Below are 20,365 nucleotides of genomic sequence, written 5' to 3' on the forward strand. Positions count from 1 at the left end.
TTTTTCCATCTGGGCCACCTGTCTTCTAAGGAGCGGAGATGCTGAGGATGTGCCACCTACACCTCCTCTTCCCAGGTCTGTGTGCGATGAGGGCTGGTTCATGCTGGGCAAATCAAGCCCCTAAGGAACTAAGTGTAAATTCATGCCCTACAGCTCGTGGGGAGAAATTATCCCAGAATAACTTTGGTCTACTGCTGACAAAAAGCTAAATCCCAAATTGTTACATCCCTGTAGAGCTTTGCTGGCTTCAGAGGAGCAGCCGTGGTTATATCAGTTGGGGTCCAGCACAGCCCTTTCACTCGGTGGGAACTCCCAGCCCAACCACGACTGCTCCTTCAGACAGACCATGACCTCTCCATCACTGGCTGCCGTTCGCAGCACGGCACATCAAGCAAGGCAAAGAGGGAGTCTGCGGAGGCAGGCAGCTCCCTTTGCTTCCTCTGCCAGTGCTTGTACTTAGTGCAGAGCGTTTTTGTTATACAGAAGTCTCTGCACCAAATGACTTTGTCCTAATTACTGCACTACCTCGGTTATCGCCCGCGCAAACATTCCCTTCAGATCAACATACCGGCTGGGCCAGAAATCACACAATTGATGTTTTGGTTTCCACTGCCTTATCTAAATCCAGTTACTGCTCAAAATGAGACTAAGTCAACAGACTTAATTGAATGAAAAGGCTGTGAGACAACCTAGAGATTTGTGGCTGTGTACGTCCGTGCATGAGTTAATCACTAAGCAAACACTTCGCAACAAACAGAGCTGGGCTGAGCAGGATAGGTTTTTCTGTGGCCTGGAAGCTCCCGACGTGCTGGGGTTGCACGAGGCATTGTTGGGGCTGGCAGAAGGATTTAAACAGTATCGCAAACAATGTACCAACACGGAGAAAAGCTGGGGATGGACAATGGAGCAGGCCATGAACAAACACTTCTGCTTGCTGCCTAGATCAGGAGATAGCAGACACCCTGTAGTAGCGGCCAAAAATAATTGCTCCCTTGTAATTGTTGCTGTCCGGATATGTGAAATAGCCTTGCTGGCACCCAACAGCTGGGAGCAGGGAGTTGCTTGATGTCCTTAGCTCATTTCTGGAGAGGCAGCTGCTAAGCTCCGGAGGTCCCCAGCTGCTAGCTCTTGCAGACATCACGCGTTTTCCCGGCTGTACAGCCATAGCATTCCTCCTGGCCCTACAGTTCAAGAGAGAGAGGTATAAATGAAATATGTGGGAATGGCCACACTGGGTCAGACCACTGCTCCACCTCACCTCTCTTCTTGTCTTCAATGGAGACCACGATCAGATTCTTAGGAAAGACCATTGAAACCTGTGTAGGATCATAGCCAGGATCTAGTCCCCACTGTGACAGCACTACACAAAGCTCCTCCAGAGCTGCAGGAGTAAAAGGACAAAGCCTCACTCTGTAGTTGCAACTCGCCCCAGCAAAAACTGTGCCTCTCCCCTTTCTAGCACCTGCTCAGTTCAGAGGCCCTGCATTGGCACCTGGTGCAGTTGCTGTTTAGGTAGGCTGCAGTGGAAATGCTCAGGGTCGTGCCAATGGTTCGTCTTAGCCATTGCAAGAAGGGAGGCTGAAGCTGCAAACCTCCTAAAATAGTCATTAAATATCTTCTAATATGAGATGACTCACATACTTTCCTGGCTGGTAGGACTCCATCAGGTAATGGAGAACCTGAATCAGGTTCTTCAGTAGGCAATGACAGCCTTACGAACATCTAAAAGCAGCTTTGCCACAAGCAGTATAAAGAAAGAGTCTTACCATTTTAGCTGGGGGGTTGAACACAGTTTTGTCTGGAGAAACTCATCCCATGCTACAGAGAGACACCATGCCTTGCACAGGCCACCCAGTTGTCACCACGCTCCAGCTTGGGGCCAGGACATCCGGCTGTAAAAATGCAACTGTGGTGCTGTCCCCTAACCAAAGGAGGATACTGAACTTGGCTAGATCCTTCCTCCCGAAGGGAGGCCACAGACACCGCTGTTATATTTGCAACCCATTTGACAGTTCTTGCCCTTTGGCGCACCATGCAAGCAGACAGGGCAACTTCTCTAGCAAAGCCAAGAAAGATGGGAAAGATGATTAGCTTTGTGATCAAGTGCTGTGTGGCCAGAGTGCTACGCAACGTCAAAAGAAACTGCTGCTGAATGCCCAGGTTTCAGGATACAACAATAACACGCAGCGCTATATTTCATTCCTTTAACAAGTGCTGAATATGCAAAGGCTCCTTTCCCAGCTTCTGTCTCCGTCTTGGAAGCTGGGGAAGAGCTGCGTCTATAATTATTTTCAGATGCCATCCACTTTATTGATTATCTGAGCGGGATGCGCAAATAATGGCAGCGAATGCCAGGAGCAGAGATCGAATGAAGCTCGCTCCCTTTTGGGAAAAGCTGAACTAAAACCACCATATGAATGGGTCATTGAAAACAGGCTGGAATATATTCCCTATAGTCATTCTGAAAGTTCAAGGGCAGGGGGAAAAAAAAAAAAAAGCAGCTGTCTCTGTGTTCACTAAACTTCTAATATCTGAAAGTACTTAAAAAAACACACATGCACTTTTTTTCATACAATCATGGAAAAACACACTAAGCTTTTGACTCAATGGTTTTGTTTTTCCAGTGAGTCCCTTCCAGGTTCCATGCGCCATCTCATAGTCACGTCTGCTGGGCGAGCTTCGAGCTAACAAACTTTAGAAGAGCTCTCTGTGATTTTGCCACATCGAGTTTCAAGTATCGGCTTGCTGGAAGCGCAGTGGAGAGGGAGGAGGGAGGGAAGCGGTGCGAGCTTTGCCAACACACCTGCACAAGCGCTGGGCTCTCCTGGACACTCTGTGCGCTAATGATGTATAACCTGTAGAGCCTGGCAACGCGCTCGCTGAAGACTATAACAGACAAACTGTGCATGCCTCTGATTTCTAATTTCTTAAAACAAGTAATAACCCCCCCCCCCCCCCCCAATCCTGTGCTGTAGGTAAATGCTTAGGATGGAAACTGAGATGTGTTCAGCTGGGCAGAGCTTCTACCAAGGTAAGGAACAAATGACAATTTAATTATGGTATTTTAGGTCTATGTAATTCCTCTTCTAAAGCAAAAGGGAGGAAAAAAGCTAAAAGAAAGACAGAGTTCATTTCAGCTCCAATGTTCTGCTAATTTTTCTTTTGACTATTAGAGATGCAGCTGGATCCTATTTCTAATCCACTTTCAAATTTGCTTGAATTAAAATCCCAGATCACTGCTGTGTTTTCAAGTTGAAGCATGCATAGTAGCCAAGGTTTATATTGCAATTTTTGGAGTTATGGAATGATGAGCTCCAATAGAGGAAAGTGTGTTGTATGCCTGAGTCCCGGGGAAAAAAAAAAAAAAAAAAAGGTTGGCATCAGTGTTATTTGGAATTAGAGCTCACTTGTAGAATAAATAGCCTTGAAGTTAATACACTGGGCTACGTTTTACATTTGGTTCCACCCACTAGAACTGGAGGGGATGGAAGAGCAAAGGCTGCTGTGGTAGAGAGGTAGGAATGGGAAGTGCTATTTAATTATAAAAGCCTGGATATTTTTGAACTTTCATCTGAAATTTACAAGTTCCCTCATTAGTTTGGGGCTTATTTTAATAAGAAATTCCCTTTCTGACTAAAATAGCACAGTAAGAACGCCCTTGCTTTGAAATACCTGTGCTTTCTCTGTTACTACCTGAATCCTGGTCTAAAAGCTGACGGTTCTCCTCCGGTATCCTGTTTATGTCTAAATCCAATAGCATAGTCGTGTTAGACTTTGCCACCTGGAAAACACCGTCACTCACATGAAGTTATGAATCCCCATATTCTCTGGGCTTTCATATCTGCCATGACAATTCCTAGCCACTGCCAGGTGAAGCCAGCCAGCCAGTATTTATGGAAAACGAACAGGCTAATCATTTCCAATAGCGGGACACAATTATGATATAATTGCAGCAGTTTACGTTGACATCCAAGTAGACGGATACGAGCCAAAAATTGGAATAACGGCTCCTCCTATCTACTACCCAAACGTAAACAAGCCCGCATGGTTAAAAAGAGGACGAGAAGACAGGGCTCAGGCGTTCTCCTTCAGCTGTGTTATGGTACGATTGCCAAGTTGCCACACAACCTTCCTGCCAGGCAATTTATCCAGCCGTAAACTGACCCTTGCCTCACACAAAAAGTTCAGCGGCTTTTTTCAGTATCAGCCTCTTTTTAAACAGGGCTAGAAGAGCATCATTGTCAGTAAAAGCGAGAGATTACATTTTGGAGATTGGGTGTTGTAGGATCACAATTTAAACCTGTTAAGTACCTAAAATCCAGCTTAGCCTGAGCCATGATTGGCACTGTTGTAGCATGTACACGTTACTGCCAGCGTGGATAAGGGAATAGCTGCAAAGGGGAATAAAGTCCATATGAATACAGCTGGAGCTGAATAAGACTGACAGCTTTTTACAAAAGACTGGGGAGTGGCTCCTTCACCAATGGATGACTGAAAATCCAGACGTGGATTGTGAGGAGCTTGATGTGATGTCAAGGGAAACGAGGGTAAGCCTTCAGTTGAAATAAATCAGTGTAATGGTCCTGATGCTAAGCAAAATCTGCTAGTTTACACTAGCTTTCTGAACTATGAGCCCCTTTCAGAGCAGAATTTCTTGAAGGAGAAAGACCAAGTTTTTCCTTTCAGCAACACTAAAGTCAACCCCACTCCGCTGCGAGGACTTCCCTCATTAACAGAAAAAGAGAACAAAGTTATCCATGTTTGGGTAGGGGTGGTCCCAAAAAGAGCCTTGAAATTACCCTTATAACTTACTACTTTGTCTCTCTACAAGTCAGCCTAAATTCGACTAAATTAAACTATTCTCCAAATTACGCTTCCAATAAATTCACGACCCCGAATGAAACAGCATCTGCTGTTTGTCGATGCATCTTTGTGTGCAATGGTCCATCCATTGCTCCTGATAGCATCACCAGGAGAAAACGGGTGCTGCTCGGCTTCAAGTTCTCACTCCTAAACATGAGACCAGCTTGGCCCAAGTATGGCCTGTGACTGCATCTCTGGATACCACAAACCTCCTCAAACGGGCTGGCTAAAAGGAGGAAGCTCCCATGGAGGCTGGGGCAGTTTATACTAGTGGAGGATCTGGCCTACAAACACTTGCACCTGTGGTGTGAGGACAAATAAAGGCCCATGCTCCAAAGCATGGTGAGCTCCCAGTCTCCTAAGCTGTAAGAAATCCCATTTCCTTTCTACTTGTGCTAAATATAAAAACAGAAACAAAGACACACACCTAAATAAACAGAAAAGCACAGAGAGCAGAAGGGGAGGGAGGCCCTAGTGCAGGTTGTACGCCAACTAGCACAGAGAGATGTTTTTTATTTGCGGTCCTTTGTGCGAGACCTCGCCATATCACGTGGACGAGAATGTGAGTGGGAGACTTGTTGGACAACGTTAGTTTTACAAATGTCTCACGATTACAGAAACACCTGCTTTACATTATTTTTCTTGCTAGTCCACAACAAAATTCCTCCCTGGTCAACAGTTTTCAGCAGGCCTCGTTTCTTCCTTCTCTGTGGATGGCTCAAGTCACTGGTTTCTAAATCCTTGGCCACCACGAGATCACACCCGAACCTCCTTGAGTAGGAGGAATACAGAAGGCAGAAGGGCACTTCTGCACAGAATCATGCCAAAATGTTGGCTAGAGGACCAAAACCACATGAGACTGCCTACCATCAGGTGGGGGAAGGGGGGCAGGAGGGTTACCCAGGCCAAATGGACGGATCTGTAAGACCCATCTGTTTTCACCATGAAAACCTCACAGCCCACACCTATGCAACACACACCACTGCAGTTACCACAAGTTATTACTCTTGGTCTCCACTGCTTCCTGTGAAGCTGTAATGGGTCTGCGACAGTATCCAATGAAACCAAAGGCAGCCTTTCCATTAACTCAATGGGCTCTGGATCAGGCCCAACATCTGTTTGGCCCTCTCTGTACACAGTGCAGCCAATTTATTCTTTATCCATTCCTGGGCCTCTCTCCCCAATAGCATCCATATTTTTCCTACTTATGGTTGTCATTAGCCACACTAAGCACCACCCCTAGAAAGAGACCATCCTCACCCCTTTGGCAGCCAAGCCCCTGCTGTGGCATGGCTACGAGCCTTGCCCCAACCTCTTATCGTTCCTTGCTCCTCATTTACGTTTGCAGGCCATCCCTTCAAGCTGCCACAATCTTCCTACTCTTCTCTTCCCACCAAGGATAGGGCTGGTTATACTGTCTGTTGTATTGTAAACCTGACTAAGAATCAATACAAAAACCAAACAGAAGGGTCCAAGAGCCTGTAAGACACCTGAAGAGCACTGTCAGAGCAGGAACAGGCTTCTCTGAACAGACGTTTCCTACCTTGGTTGATGACAACCCAGGCAATGACTTCCCTGGCGATCCAGAGTACGAGGCAGAATAGCCAACAGGCGGCTCCGTAGTCTTATATTGGGGTCCAGAGCTAGAGACCTGGCAATAATTCTCTAAACTGTCTGTATAAGACCATTCCCATATCTCCACAAGTGTTAACATATACGTTGTTCCAGTTCACAGCCCTTCAGTTTCCAACCACTCTCACTGAAATTGTGATTCACGTTGCAGAGACTATGATGGGACCAGGCACAGGTCTTTTCTAGGTCCCATGCTGACAGCGACAGCGCTGGCCCATGAGATACCACCCATTTGCTGAGCAATACACAATATTAATTTCTCTGTGACTTTACCGAGCCTTTGGATTCCAGGGTCCTTTTTTAACCTCTGTGAAACCACTTTTTCGTATGGATAGCTGTGCCATGAAATGCACGTCATTGCTAAGCAAAGCAATAGCCTTCGTTGAGAGGCCGAGCAGCTTCTTACAGCAAAAAAACAGGTCTCCAGTATTAAATCTATAGATTCTTCCAGACATAGAGCTGCAGAGTCATTTTGGGCACTACCATTATGTGAGAATCCCATGCAAAAATACCCCCTCAACATGCCTCAAAATCACATGGGTTTGAAAATGCGAGCGTGACGCCTGAGGCCAGATGTGTGGACTGGCAGGCTGCTGGCACTGTGCAGAGGCACCTCTGCACGTCAGGTAGTTACTCATCCCTGCATACTTCCCTGATAAAATCTGGATTGCCTAAAGCTGGTATTTTCGCTCCAGTTTCCTTATCAAGGTATTTACCACCTCCTGTCTGTGCCTTGCAGACTGAGGGTGTTAAAGGCTCCCTTACTCTCTCTGCGGTACAGCGAGCTCAAGCACACAGGAGCTGCCATACAGGATGGGATTTCTAAACCCGCTGGAGCACGCGGTGGGTGGCTGCTGGCCTAGGCTCGATAGGATCTCACCCTGTTTGTACCTAGGATGTTGCTCTTTTGATCCTCACGCTGGCTTTCTGCAGCTGGCGGGCTCCTTCCTGTGTTTCGGGGCGTTTGTTGTGGTGTTTTCTGGTAGTCCCTGATTGCATTTTAAAAGCTGTTGTCTCCTGTGGAGGGTTCTACCCCAGTGTAGCTGTTGTACAGCTGTATAAAAAGAAGAATAGTTTGGGACAAAGTTATTTCACACGTGGCAGAAGTGCATATGGCACCTCACTATATAGACATAACTTCTTTTTCTTTCTCCAAAACAGAAAGCATCTCTCTGTCTCTCTAAATAACAACATTGAGATAGGCCTGTGATCACAAATGCAAGCTGCTCTTGGAAACTTTGAGTAGTCCCTTTCCAAGAGCACCCCACACCACTTTCCCACCCACTGCTGATACCAGTCATCTATTTTAGCCAACAGCTCTCGCACCCTCCTCTTGCCACGAGAGAGAACGTCACTCTGAACCCTGCAGAGGGTGTCCTTGAGGGCTCTGCTGTTCCCCTCCAAGCTTCATAAAATGGGAAAAAGAGGGACAGGTTCTGAAATGTAGTATCTTAAAATTTATTCATTTCCTTCAGGAAAAATATTATTTGATTACCTATTCAGGAAACCTAAGCAACAGACCTGCTTCTGTTTGATTTCACAAATGTGGTAAATATTTCATCAATTTAAGAGTAACGTTCGTGGAGATTGATCAGCTGGGCCCACATTGCATTGAGGGAGGTCTTAGTTCATTTTGGGAAGCTGCTTCTACAAACAATGCTGCCCTGAACAACTCCTGCGAGTATTACACTATAGGACCATAGCTAGGCATCTATCAGACTTAAAAAGAAGCCTTTTGGCTAAACTCAAACAGAATGAAATGAAATGCAATTTGATTTCAGAAATGCTACCTAGTTCTTTTAGTTCAAAAAAATAACAACGCAGAATTTTTCAGACTTCATATAAAAAGTTTTTCTTATGACATTTTTTCTCCATTTTTTTTATGGCTGGGAAAAAAACAAGTCAGAACTGTCACGTGGAGTAGATTTCTAAATTACCTGAAATTTCTATCTTGACGCAGGCTGGCTAGAGACAGAGTGATCTCCCCAGCTGCCTTTCCTAGAGCAACTGCCCAGCTGTTACCAGCTTGAGCAAACTTGTTTAAATCCCACCACTACACCCCCCATACGTGCAGTGCTCTTGGGATGCCAGATGACACTTAACGGGGCCCAGGAAAAAGACCTTTGTTTTAGAGTATTTAACCCCTCTGTGGTCTTTCTGCTGAAAGACATTAAACTTGGATTTAAGATTGTTGTCATACTTGACAGCGTCCATCCTGGCAAGAGCACTCTGAACCCCACCAGCTGGGCAAAACAAGCCCTGTCCCCTGGCAGCACTGAAGGAGAACCAGGCAGGGTTCACGGGGCTGTTTTTTCCCATTACTTTGGTTTTTGGACGAGCCAGCACTGAAATAAGAGAAATGACTGCATATCTGAGGTGGCGTTAATTAGGTGCCAATTGCAACGAAGACATGATGACATGGGCTTCAACGGGAGCTGGATGCCTGGGATCATATCCTCCATCCAAGCTATAACCTGCTTTGCATCCTCCCTCCTGTTGGTCTTAAGACTAGCTAGGCTAAAACCAGCTTGAGACACGCCTGCTCTTTCTGTGGTTTCTCCTCAGACTCTCTTAGGAGCTGCAATTTTTTGGAGGTGGTGTGCACCTGCCGCAACCCCTGCCTGCATGCCGGGTGCCCAGAGCATGGGGAAGAGCAGCTCTAAGAGGCCTTGAGCAAGAAGCACAGGAAAGCAGATGCTTTGCAAAATGCTGATCCGCAGTTTTGTCCTGTCCTGCAACCTCCAAAGACAGGGCATGAGAATAAAACCTAGGGAACCATGTAGTCTGAGAGCACAACTCAAAACCTACTCCTGTAGTGAAGAAACCACATAATATATTCAAGATGTCAGAGGTTAGCCGTGGTGCATGTGAATCATGCTGCAAATACCTCACCTTTAACTTTACCGTCATAATTAGATTACAAAGTTTTTATTGTGGTTTTAAATTCTGCCTTTATAGGTTGCTGCCCAGCTGTGCACTTAAATCTGGTTTTATCACACTTTCTGAGCTCATCACATTTAATTCTGCCCCTACAATGCTGGATTAACTTTAAGGGTCGCTGAAGTCAGAAGTCACTCACCCTTGCCCTACTAATGGATTCACACCATCCCCGCATGGCCCCGAAGAGTGATGTGTACAGTAAACTACATTTATTGGCGTGGCGGAGGGGAAGGGGTGTTGGGGTTGTTTGTTTATTTACTCCACCGCTGTGCTTAGCTGTCAGGATATTTGCACAGATTACTGCACCGACGAGATGTTGTTTACCTCCACGTAACAGCCTGCTGCAATGAATCATCTCAGCACCACTGGTCTGAGAGCTAAAAGGGAGAATACTTGGGTCTGCCTGTGAGAAGCGGATGGCTGATTAATGAGGTATAGAGACCTGTATCATCTGAGGAACTGATCAATTGTCTCCATTCAGAAATCCAGAAATCACACCCTGCTGTCACACTCGCTCCGGCCAGAAAGCCCAGACCTGGTATTTTATGGATCCTATCTCTGATATTTGAGGCAGTTCCAGAAGAATGAAAAAACATTATTTTTTTCTAAGGGCGACGACTTTGTTGTTTCCTCTCATCACGCAAGCAAGGCAAGGCACAAATGAAACTCTTCATCTAAACGATATTCACGCCCAGGTTCTACTTCAATCTGTTTTTCTTTTTTGACCAGCAAAGATTAGATGGGTTGGTGTCAGATACCACCCAAACAAGATGATTCATTGTCCTGAAAAATTCATCATGTAAATGGGCAAATAAAGGGGAAGTCATATTCTTTCTATTAAAAAAAATGGAGAAACAAGGTACTGAACATCCAAGTGATTTACATGAAGTCACAGAGGGAGTCTGAAAGGGATCTGGGAAATAAAACTAGCTCCAGTTGAAAGGTCATTTCTTTCTTGCAGGGCAATACTTTGAACAGAATTAGAACAGACCTGAGCCAGAGATAGACAGCAGGGACTTTAATGAAAAATGGAGGGCAAAATTCATCACTGAGTAATGCCAGGACAATTTTTGACCTTTGCCATTCAATGACTAGACATAACATTTCTAGAACCCAGGTTAATAATATTTGGCAATATACAACCTTCTCCCAAGGAATGTGTGGTGATTAGGGCAAGGAATTTCACATGGTCACAAAATATCTATCTCAGAGTCCTGGGCTTATAAAATACTCTATTTCCTCCATTAATTGTGTCCACGTGGAGCTGTAACTAAGTAGCTGAAACAAATAAAACCAAAGTAATATTGTTTCCTTTTAAAATATTTCACTTAATTTGTGGAAGAGGTTTGGGCTCATTAAAAATAGACCATCTCCCATGAGGGCTTTTTCCTTTTCTTCTCCAAGTCTCTCAACCAATCCTTAGTAATGTGTATAGCAGCACACTCCTCCTCGGCACAGCCTTCACTGGAGCCGCTCTCGTTTGACTCAACAGCTCCTGTCGTGCTCAGCAGCGAGCGCAGGCAGCGCTTGCTTGGCTAAGTAAAGTGAGGCCTCGGTGTCTTCTGATGCGTCATTGCTCTGAGATGACCAGTCAGTATCGCTGACTAAAATTTCCTCCTTCCATCTCCAGCTCGTTAGGAAACTCCACCTCTTCCTCCCATGTAAAGATTTGGCTATCGTGATCTATGCTTTTTTTGTGGAAATGACAATACGCTTACTGTGACCGAAGGTGCAAGCAATACCTAGACCTCAGCTACAGCCTACATAGTTGAAGCTATTATGCAGGCACTTGGCTTCTTCTGGTGGATCTTGGTCTGTTCCCTAATCTTCCAAAGCAAGCTATGAATCAGTTACAGGTGACATCAAAAACAATCAAAAAGACATCAAAAAAATGTTGACATTGTCAACAGACCGTGACAATTCCTTTCCCTGAGTTAATGTCAATCACAAAGCAGGGGACAAAGCACACAAGACAGAGGTTAAAGAGCAACCTGGAGCAAGGGCGTTAGGCTGCAAGAACAACTTCAAGAAAAGATCAAATGATTCCATGGATTCCTTTCCTGTTTGATATCATTTTTTCACCATCAGGGTATCTTTTCCACTTAAGTCCACTCCTCCAAAAGAAAGACATCCACGACCACAACTCACTCTAAACAAAAACAGGAGAGGATCCGGTGATTCCACATAATCCCTGGTGAACTCTCCCATTGCTGGTGTGCTCCGACCTGGAAAGCGCTCACGTTGCAGTGCGACTGGAGCAATGCCAAGACCCAAGGGCGAACGATGGAAGGATCTGACCAAAGGGGGCCAAATATGCAAGTGTTTACAGAAGTTATAGGAAGCTTAGGGCAGAAGTTGAGACCATGGTCTTCTCCGCGCTACCGTATTTCACAAGGTAGTAATGCCCTGTTGGCACCCAACGTCCTTCCCCTCTCCCCCACTACTGATGTGGCCCCAAATACTCATCAGGTATCTGGGTGGGATAGATATCACAGTATGTATGCTTCAGCCCTGTTTTGTGAAGACATTTGCATAAAATTGGATCCTATGCTCCCTCTCCCAGTTTCTCCTCCTCTCTTGTGGGCTCAGTTGCACTGTAGAAGAATTTGTGCCAATGTTACCAGGCAACAACCAAACTATTCGTGAGGGCATCCCAGACAAAAGTTGTAGAGGAGTTGAGGTTCCCCCAAGTGCTGGGTCAGTCCAGTTCTTCTCACTGGTTTTGTTCTCCTCCTAGTGGGGAAGCCACATCTGGAAAATTACTGGTGTCCTGCTGTTTGCTATGGACACCACTGGGAACTGGCACATGGTCTTGTAAACTGTGATTAGATCTACAAAGTAAACTCTCGTTATGACCTCTCTCAAGTTCTTTAAAAACACATTTCCCTAACTGCTATGATTATATTCAGATTCTTTCATTTTAGTAATAACATCATCATCCATGTTTTCCTCTCTCCCTCCTCCTTTTTCTGATCATAATCTTGTTAAGCACAATAGAAAAATCATTCCGTAATTCTCTTTTCTCCCCACGCTCTCCAGCTCTGGGCACAAACACTCTCCTCCCACCAGAAAAAAGAATATGAATACAAACAGCTTCTCTGCTCTGGATAAGCTGAACCTGAAGCGTGGGGCTTTTCTGGACCATATTAAAAGGTAACTATCATCGGTCTTTCACTAGCATCATCATCAGTATTATTAATATCAGTATTATTATTACTTATGTTAGAGCCCCCCTTAGAGATGATAAGCAAGATCAAGGCATGACGACTGTTCAGATGCTGTACAGACCTAGTGTGAAGGCAGTCCTTGCCCTCAACAGCCTGGACATATATCTGACAAACACAGACACAAAACAGAGTGCAGAACACTGGGTGAGACACTCTGTCACTGTGAGAACCAGAACCCAGCTCAATTAATCCTGTGTCGTTGCCATTCCTCTGCTGCTTCTCTGCATAATTTGAGTTCTTCCTTCTGCAGCCTCTGCTGGTCATCAACATGGCTGTACCAAACACCTCTTCTTAATGTGAGGCATAAATCCCAGAATTGCCATTGCTTAGCCCCAGGAAACACACTCCCAGCAACTGACGGGGATGGCAATGAGGTTTTGCCCAAAATCTTGTCCCCACTGTAAGAGCCGTGGGAGAGCTTGAGCGGGATGAAGATTTTTGCCCTGCGTATATTTATTCCAGAGTATAACGTTCTGCTCCGGGCAGGCAGGCAGGCACTAATCCCGGGTGACTTCAAAAGAGCTAATTCAGGATCATCTCTCAGCGCATAAGAGCCAAGAGGGAGAGCTGGCCTGCCAACTCTGCAAGGACCAGTTTAGGTACTGCAGCACCTGGGAAAAAGGCATCTGACCGCAGCAGGATAACTTGGCACATCCAAGTCATTCTGCCTTCCTCTGAGAGACAACATACAAAAGCTATATACCCGACAGAGGGCTATATATTGCTTATATCAGACCTGTAAAGAATCATGTGATATGAAATATTTTAAATGTTATGATTGTAACAGAATATCCCACTCAGAGGTATCACGGGAACCAAAGAGGTAAAAATATCCAGCAGCAGTTCACTCCGTGATAGGGACCGTGCATGCAGGTCACGTATGCCTATACAGGCATTTTCTGGATCATGTGTATCTATGCGTCATAAATGGAGAAAGAGACATAAGAACACTTGGTTTTAAGGACTGAATCACTTGGCTTTGATAGGATTTTATCTAGATAAAAACTGAATTGATTGACATCTCACATTTCTTGGGTTTAATGAGCTCATAACTGCACTTTAATTGGTTTAATTACAAGAACATAATATTACAGGTATGTAATTTAGACCTGTAATATAGACTTATACAATATATTATATATGCTATGCACAATAAAATGCAACAGGTAATATAACACAGTTTTTCATGAGAATTATGACTAGGATTATCAGCAGTGAATATTCAGCGACATGAATAGAAATTTCCTTTAAGTAATGTCTTCAGGATTCAGCCCTCCTTGTATAAGCTACTAAGAACAACATACATATAAGGAAAATGTGAAGGCTGTAAAATATGAAATTCTTTGTAGGCTAGGGCAGGATTTGGCTTCAGTAAGCTCAGGGTCTAAGATCCTCCAAGATGTTTAGGCACCTAACTCCCATTTCAAATTTCCATGTTCACTTCAGAAATACAGTTTTTCCTCTAGCTTTTTCCAAGGCTGGCTCAACGTTCACAGCATTTTCTCAATCTATTTATTGTCTGCATTTTGGAAATTACTACTAACAGTCACCCAGTGTTTTCCCAATATAATCGTTTAGATCTCTCAGGTGACACAATTAGCATCTGGGAGAAACACCATAGTGTGCAATTGTGTCTTTAATTATCTTTCCATTGTGAAGAGAGATGCTATTTGCCCAGGCAGTTATTACACCTGACAAGGACAATGTATTTACAATGGGTGTTTATACAGGCTAATTCCTTATAAAAATACCTTGACAGAAAGTGCTCCACCTGCCTTCATGTTCCCTATCGCAATTGCTAATTAATATTATTGTGCTGAAAATGATCCTATCAATTAAAGCCTCTTCTATCATAACCACTGCTCCCTGCCTAGCTATGCCTAATTACCCTGCCACTGACTCACACGCTGGGAAGGACGTTCATCAGCCAGACTTTGTCTCGCTGATCTGATTTCCATTGCTCCGCTTGGTTTTACGCAGAGCCCTCCATTCAGCTAAGCTTGTGCCTCCCCTGAAGCACACTACCCACTCGGTTTGCCTCTCCACTCAGCAATTCTTACGCTCAGCTGCTACTGCTGATTCAGGGTTTAAAGCTATATTCAGGTTCGGGGTAAAGTTCTCATTGATTTAATTGGTTAATCGGGCTGACCATAAGTGTATATTTGAAGCCAAGCGCCATCTGATTCACTTTGTCAGTCACACTGGTTAAAATACGGTTGCGAGTACGCTCTGTGCTTTTGGACAAAATTATTCTGCAGGATACCGCGCACAATGGTTGCAGTTGGTCTCAATTTTCTGTATATTTGTCAAGTAAAATGATGTTTATATTGCTTGCATAAATAAGACTTGATCCTTCAAACTGAAACAGTGGAACCTGCTTTGCAGATCTGGTCTCTGGGAATCGTGATGGGGACTGGGAAGGACAGCGATGGAAACCCTGCCATCGGTTCCAGAAGGGTCAGGCTCAAAGAGTGACTTTGCTCTGTGCAAGATACTTTGGGCTTGATTTTGGGCTTGTATCTAGGTATGCAAGGATACAAACAGAAGTCTAATGGGATTGTCAAAAGAACATTACTCACCCCTCAGGAGACTGCCTCTTCTGCCAAAGAGCTCCTGCGTGGCACAGCTCAAATTGCAAAACTTCCATGTTCTTTTGTTTCTCATCTGTTACAAGAGAGATAATTACAGAGGTGCTAAGAGGATAAGCGTAGTAAAGTCTAGGAGGTGCTCAAAAAAAGAGCATGTAAAATAGATGGGGCATGACTAGTTACTCTTGTCTCAAGGCATGCCTGAGCTCTGCAGTGAGACAGATGGGGCTTCTGGCCAACTGAAAAACCAGCCGTGATGTCTCAGTGGCCAACGGGGCTAGGTGAGGGCTCTGAGGATACAGGGTTGTCCTCTCCAGGTTTGCTTCAGATCAGCTGCTGAGAGATGTTGGACTCTGAAACTTTTTTGGGCCTTTTCAGTGATCAAGAAATCACCAAGATAACCCTAGAGGACCACTTTTAAAATCAGATTTCTAGTGTCCCTCTGTTCAACTACAAACATCAGTGAATTACATGGAGGGAAAAAACCACCCCGATCTCCTCTTTTCCAACTCTCCAAGAAAGACTAGCTTAAAATATGGAGGAGCAGTTCCTGCTGGAAGCTGCTGTTCACTCATCCCAGCTTGCTGGGCTATCCTCAGCGATAAAGCTGTTTGCCACACGTTGCTCAGTGGCACTACAGCAATTCCACCAAACTAGCGCAGCAGGGAACCCATCCTGCAAGCCAGGGCTACGCAGAAGGAAACAGAATCTTAAGAGAAAGGATGTCAAGTGATGAGCCACTGCCTCGGGACCAGCTCTGCAGTGCACGTTACAGATTAAAGTCTAGGCAAATACAATGAAATCTTGTGGAGGGGTGGCAAAGAAACCCATGCACACGTGCCTTCTGGCAGATAAAGCATTCAGACTGCTCTTTCTGGAACTAACCAATAACGACAAAAATAAACAGAAAAAGGGAAACAAATAAAGCTTAAAAGTTGAATGCATCTTCCAGCGTACAAAATAAATCGGTAATCAAATGGGCTAAAGGAAGAGATAGGGAAAAATCAAGGCTTTTCTACCCCCAGGAAATCATGGGATTCTTGTAAAGGGAGGGAGAGGAAAGATTTATTCTCAGAGAAATGCAACGGTGTCACTCTGAAATGAAGCAGGTGGTCAGCACATTGTGTCTGTGCACCTTCAGTGCTAACCAGGATTAAGGCATTGCAGAAAATGTTGTACTTAAACCTGTTTGTTCCCAAAGCACCCTGGGATCCCCCGGCCGGGAGGAGCACCTTTCCTCCCAGAGGTCTCCCTCTGTGGCAATCCCGTTCTTCCTTCTGTGTTTGGAGAAGGGCTAGAAGGTGGCTAGGATAGACCATAGTGCCTGTACATCACAGGCAAATACCCTTTATGGAAATATCTGTTCTTGCCAGGGACTCCCATGGGAGCTGAAGGTACACAGCACCTCACCGGATCAGTGCTTGCTATTGCCACTAGTAATAATAATAATGGGCAGGGGAAGAAATAATACTGCAACTTTCTTTCAACTCTAAGGTCTGTGTGCGTTGGGAGAGCAAGGATTCCACAGCACACTCAATTCTGCTTTCTTTAAAGCAGCAGTAAATAGAAATGGTTGGTAAAACTTCAGAAGAACCATATATGTCTGTGGTTATATAGGCTAAATATAAGGAATACACATATATTTCTTTGAAATATGCTGTCCTACCAAAAGGGAATCACTTAACAAAAGCAGATCCCTTTTCGACAACACTTTGCTTTGAAAGGAAAACATCCAGAGGAAAAACAAAAATGCCAACAGCGCTGCAATTGTACCATTTCAAAATTTAGAGTGTGAAGCATTTGGCTTTTTCACCTTCAAGTTTTCATGTAGATCGTTATGCAAGACTGTGAAAAGCAGGAATGGAGACAACAGACTCAGGGCTCACTTTTTGGGAGGGAAGGTGGAAGAGAAATTTTTCATCTGGGGTGATTCTTAAACTTTTCAGTCAAATTTCAAAATCCCTTCTTGTCAGGGCATTCCGTTTGAAGTATTGCTTATATGTGTCTCTATATTACCACCATCACCATAGGAGCCATACATCACATCTCCTGGTGTATTAATCCTCACAGAGCCCATGGCTCACAGTTGTGGAAACTGAGGCAAGGAGCAAGTAGGTGATTTTTATAACTTAGAGAGCATCACTGACAGCTCTAGGTGACGAGCTGTATATTGCGAGTCTGCGATCCGCAGCTCTGTCAAAAAATCCCCTTTTCTACTCTGTTTTGAGTCAGCCTGGGTAACGACAAGGAGTCTTTTGTTGTTGCCATTCGAGGAGTTGGCTGTTGGTTCGAGCTCTCGCGCTCTCATTAAGGAGGCAGCAAGGGGGGAGCAGAGCGCCGATCCCAGCGGGAACACGTGTCCTAGGTTGGCCCATCTGCAAAATAATTCTTCTGCGTGTCATCTAGGCCAAAAGCTGAGTCTGGGATCTGCTACATGGCGAAGTTCCCTCCCCGCGGCAGCCAGAGCAAGCGTGGTGACAGTTACGGGGAAGGAAATTGAAATGTTTTGGGGAGTTATGGCATGGAGAGTGACATCTGTGGCAATGGGCTCATCAAGTGAAGGATTTGGTGTAATACATATTGCAACAAGGTCATATTCTCAGAAAACTAGCACTTGCCAGAAAAATGAATGAAATCAGCCAGGCTTATGATTTGGTTTGATTGCTTCCAAACTCATCTTTAATCTAGGCTCTTTTCAAGGTCATCACAACTGGGCTTGCATGAATCTTGGGGCCTAATCCTCATCTGGTGCAAGCTGGAGTGAATCCATTTAATTCAAGGGACCCTCGCCAGTTTAAATCAGATTGTGGTTATTTTTAAGGGGAGGTCATTTAGAAATATGCAAGTACTTATTTCCAGCTATACTTTTTGAATAGAGGAAATAAATCTGAAACCTACCAGGATACGTAGGATCCAATTTTTTTTTTTTTTCCCCAAGCCATAGGACAAGTATTCCCTGTGTTGAATCACTCACACTGTAATGTGGGAAACCCAAGGATGTGAACTGCATCAAGGTCTCCGTGGAGGAGTATTCCCCAGTCCATCTTTTGCTAAGAAAGAACATCCAGAAGGGTGTTATAGACTGGTCACTGCTTAACAGTGGTGGCAGTCAAATGTGCCACTAGGTGAGAAACTGGAGGAGAGCAAAGGAGACATTGCTCACCTGCAGCCTCCAGAACCTCCCACATCCCAGCCCTGTCCGCTCCTCCTTCAGCGTTTACTGTGCTGTCACCAGCTTCTCCCACTGATTGAGGAGGTACAGCTCCCTTAAAATAAACTGGGCTTTTTCAGATTATACCAGATGAGGACTTGGCCGTGGGATTCAGACAAGCCCAGGTCTGACAGCCCCGTGAAAGAACTTGGATGAAATATGTATCTGGAAGCAACAAAGCCTTGAACAAACCCCAGGCCCCATCTCAACTTTCAAAACTGGCCAGCCTCAGCTTCCAGAACCCCAAATAGCCCCTCTCCAGATTGAATTTTGCAGCTTCAGGGAGGAAGACCAACCAGGATTTGCCTCACTGATGGGATGGGCTGGCTCTGAACAGTCCCCTCATGCAAGAGGGAGTACCGACTTTGTGAATCACTTTTGATTCTTCATTTCTAGTGATAATTCCTCTTCCCATGTCCTAATTTCTAGCCATGGTGAATTGCTTTGCCCTCGGTCCCACAGACCTGTATCCATGGGAGCATTCCCCATCCATAGGAACAGCCACAAGGTAACAAATGAATGCATTGCCCCAGGAAGGAGAGACCATACAAAAGTCTAAGAAGAAAAAAAGGTTGTTACCTGGACTGAATGTAGTTCTGTAGGTCAGAAGCAGCAGCAGCAGCTCACTGAAAGAGAAAGACAGACAACCACTAGCAATGGTTTGTAGGGAAATAAGGTTAAGACCCAGGGACCAGCAGCTCTTTCACTGCCTTTTGGACTGTAGTCTCCAAACAAGATTGAGACCTCTGGGTATTATCCGAGTATAAAGAGAATAAACAGTATTGCCTAGCGAAGTACTGAGCTAGAAAAATACCTATTTTCCTCTATGCTTTGGTGGGGCACTTTTATTTATTTTTTTTAACATCCTTTGCACTTGAATAATTGTCTCCTGTAGCAAAAATGGTGCACGTAATATATGACAGAGGCAAAAGACTATTTAAAAGCTATAATTACTGCTGTTTAACAATTAGTAGTTCTATTTGAAGATGTTTTGAATAAGATTTATGGTATGTTTTCTAATTTTTAACTTATAATTATGGGGGACAAGCTTAGCCTTGAGTATTTCTCCTCTAAAAAATTTAAAATAATATATAGTACACTTTTGGTCTGTAGAGAGGGATACAAAACCAGGAAAAAACATGTAGGAAGAAAAGGATACATTTTTTTGTGTGTGTAAGCAAGGTTTAAATGGAATAATTAAATTTACCATAATCAATAAAACGTGTGAGTCAAGTTTATTGAAGTGGCTATTTCCCATTGCATAATTTCCCTGGGGAACTTTCATTTTTAATTCAAAAATAAAAAATAATAATAATAAAAAAGAAACCCCTGAGCACTTACTGTAAATATGCCAGCATATGTGTGAGGTTAAGAAAAGCACGAGCCTACACCCAGGAATCAAAGAGGGGCTTACCACTGCTTTGACACTAATTGTAAAAGCTGAACATTTTCTAGAACCATAATCAAATCTTAGCTGCCATGGGGGACTCATTCAGCAGCTCACAGTAATTCTAATAAGATGCAGAGCCTTTCACCTTTAGGTCACCAGTTCAAACCGACTTTGGGTTGGTTAGTAAACAGAAGGTAAAACCCGAGTCCGGTGGAGTGCCAGAGCATCTAGAGTAGATGCCAGAGCAGCTGCTGGGCAGAAGTGGGAAAGGGTTTTCCCTTCCATCCCATGCCATCCATGCTTCCCCTAGGATTGATGTGGCCACCTCCTCTGGGGATTCACCTTGTCTCCCTTGGCCTCAGATCCTCCCTTCTGGAGAAGGGATGGGAAATCCTTCTTGCTGCCCTTCCTCCACTTCAGCTGGAAGCTCCCCAGATGCCCCATAGCTCCTACCACCAGAGACCCTGATCTTGCCACAGGCTTTTTCAACGCTTCTGTAACGCCCCTCCTAAGG

At 44.6% G+C, this 20,365-nt stretch overlaps 1 protein-coding gene across 2 annotated transcripts in view; it reads left to right on the forward strand.

The window, feature by feature from the left end:
- Nucleotides 1-19,637, forward strand: part of BMP2 (bone morphogenetic protein 2) — a 346,349-nt gene extending 326,712 nt beyond the window's left edge. The window contains exons 5-6 of one of the 2 annotated variants that reach the window (XR_015708485.1): nt 2,976-3,031; nt 9,454-9,582. Coding sequence is in view for 1 of the 2 variants with exons in the window: in XM_087775976.1 (XP_087632102.1) it covers nt 12,475-12,588; nt 15,048-15,069 (136 nt within the window). In the remaining variant the exon portion in view is untranslated. Of the gene's footprint in view, nt 1-2,975; nt 3,032-9,453; nt 9,583-12,474; nt 12,589-15,047 lie in introns of those variants that run through there. The other variant, XM_087775976.1, reaches the window with a different exon arrangement.
- Nucleotides 19,638-20,365: the final 728 nt, after the last annotated feature.

Source organism: Nipponia nippon, unplaced genomic scaffold (assembly GCF_047370975.1).
Source record: "Nipponia nippon isolate SJK-2023a ecotype South Korea unplaced genomic scaffold, ASM4737097v1 scaffold_4, whole genome shotgun sequence".
Taxonomy (NCBI): domain Eukaryota; kingdom Metazoa; phylum Chordata; class Aves; order Pelecaniformes; family Threskiornithidae; genus Nipponia; species Nipponia nippon.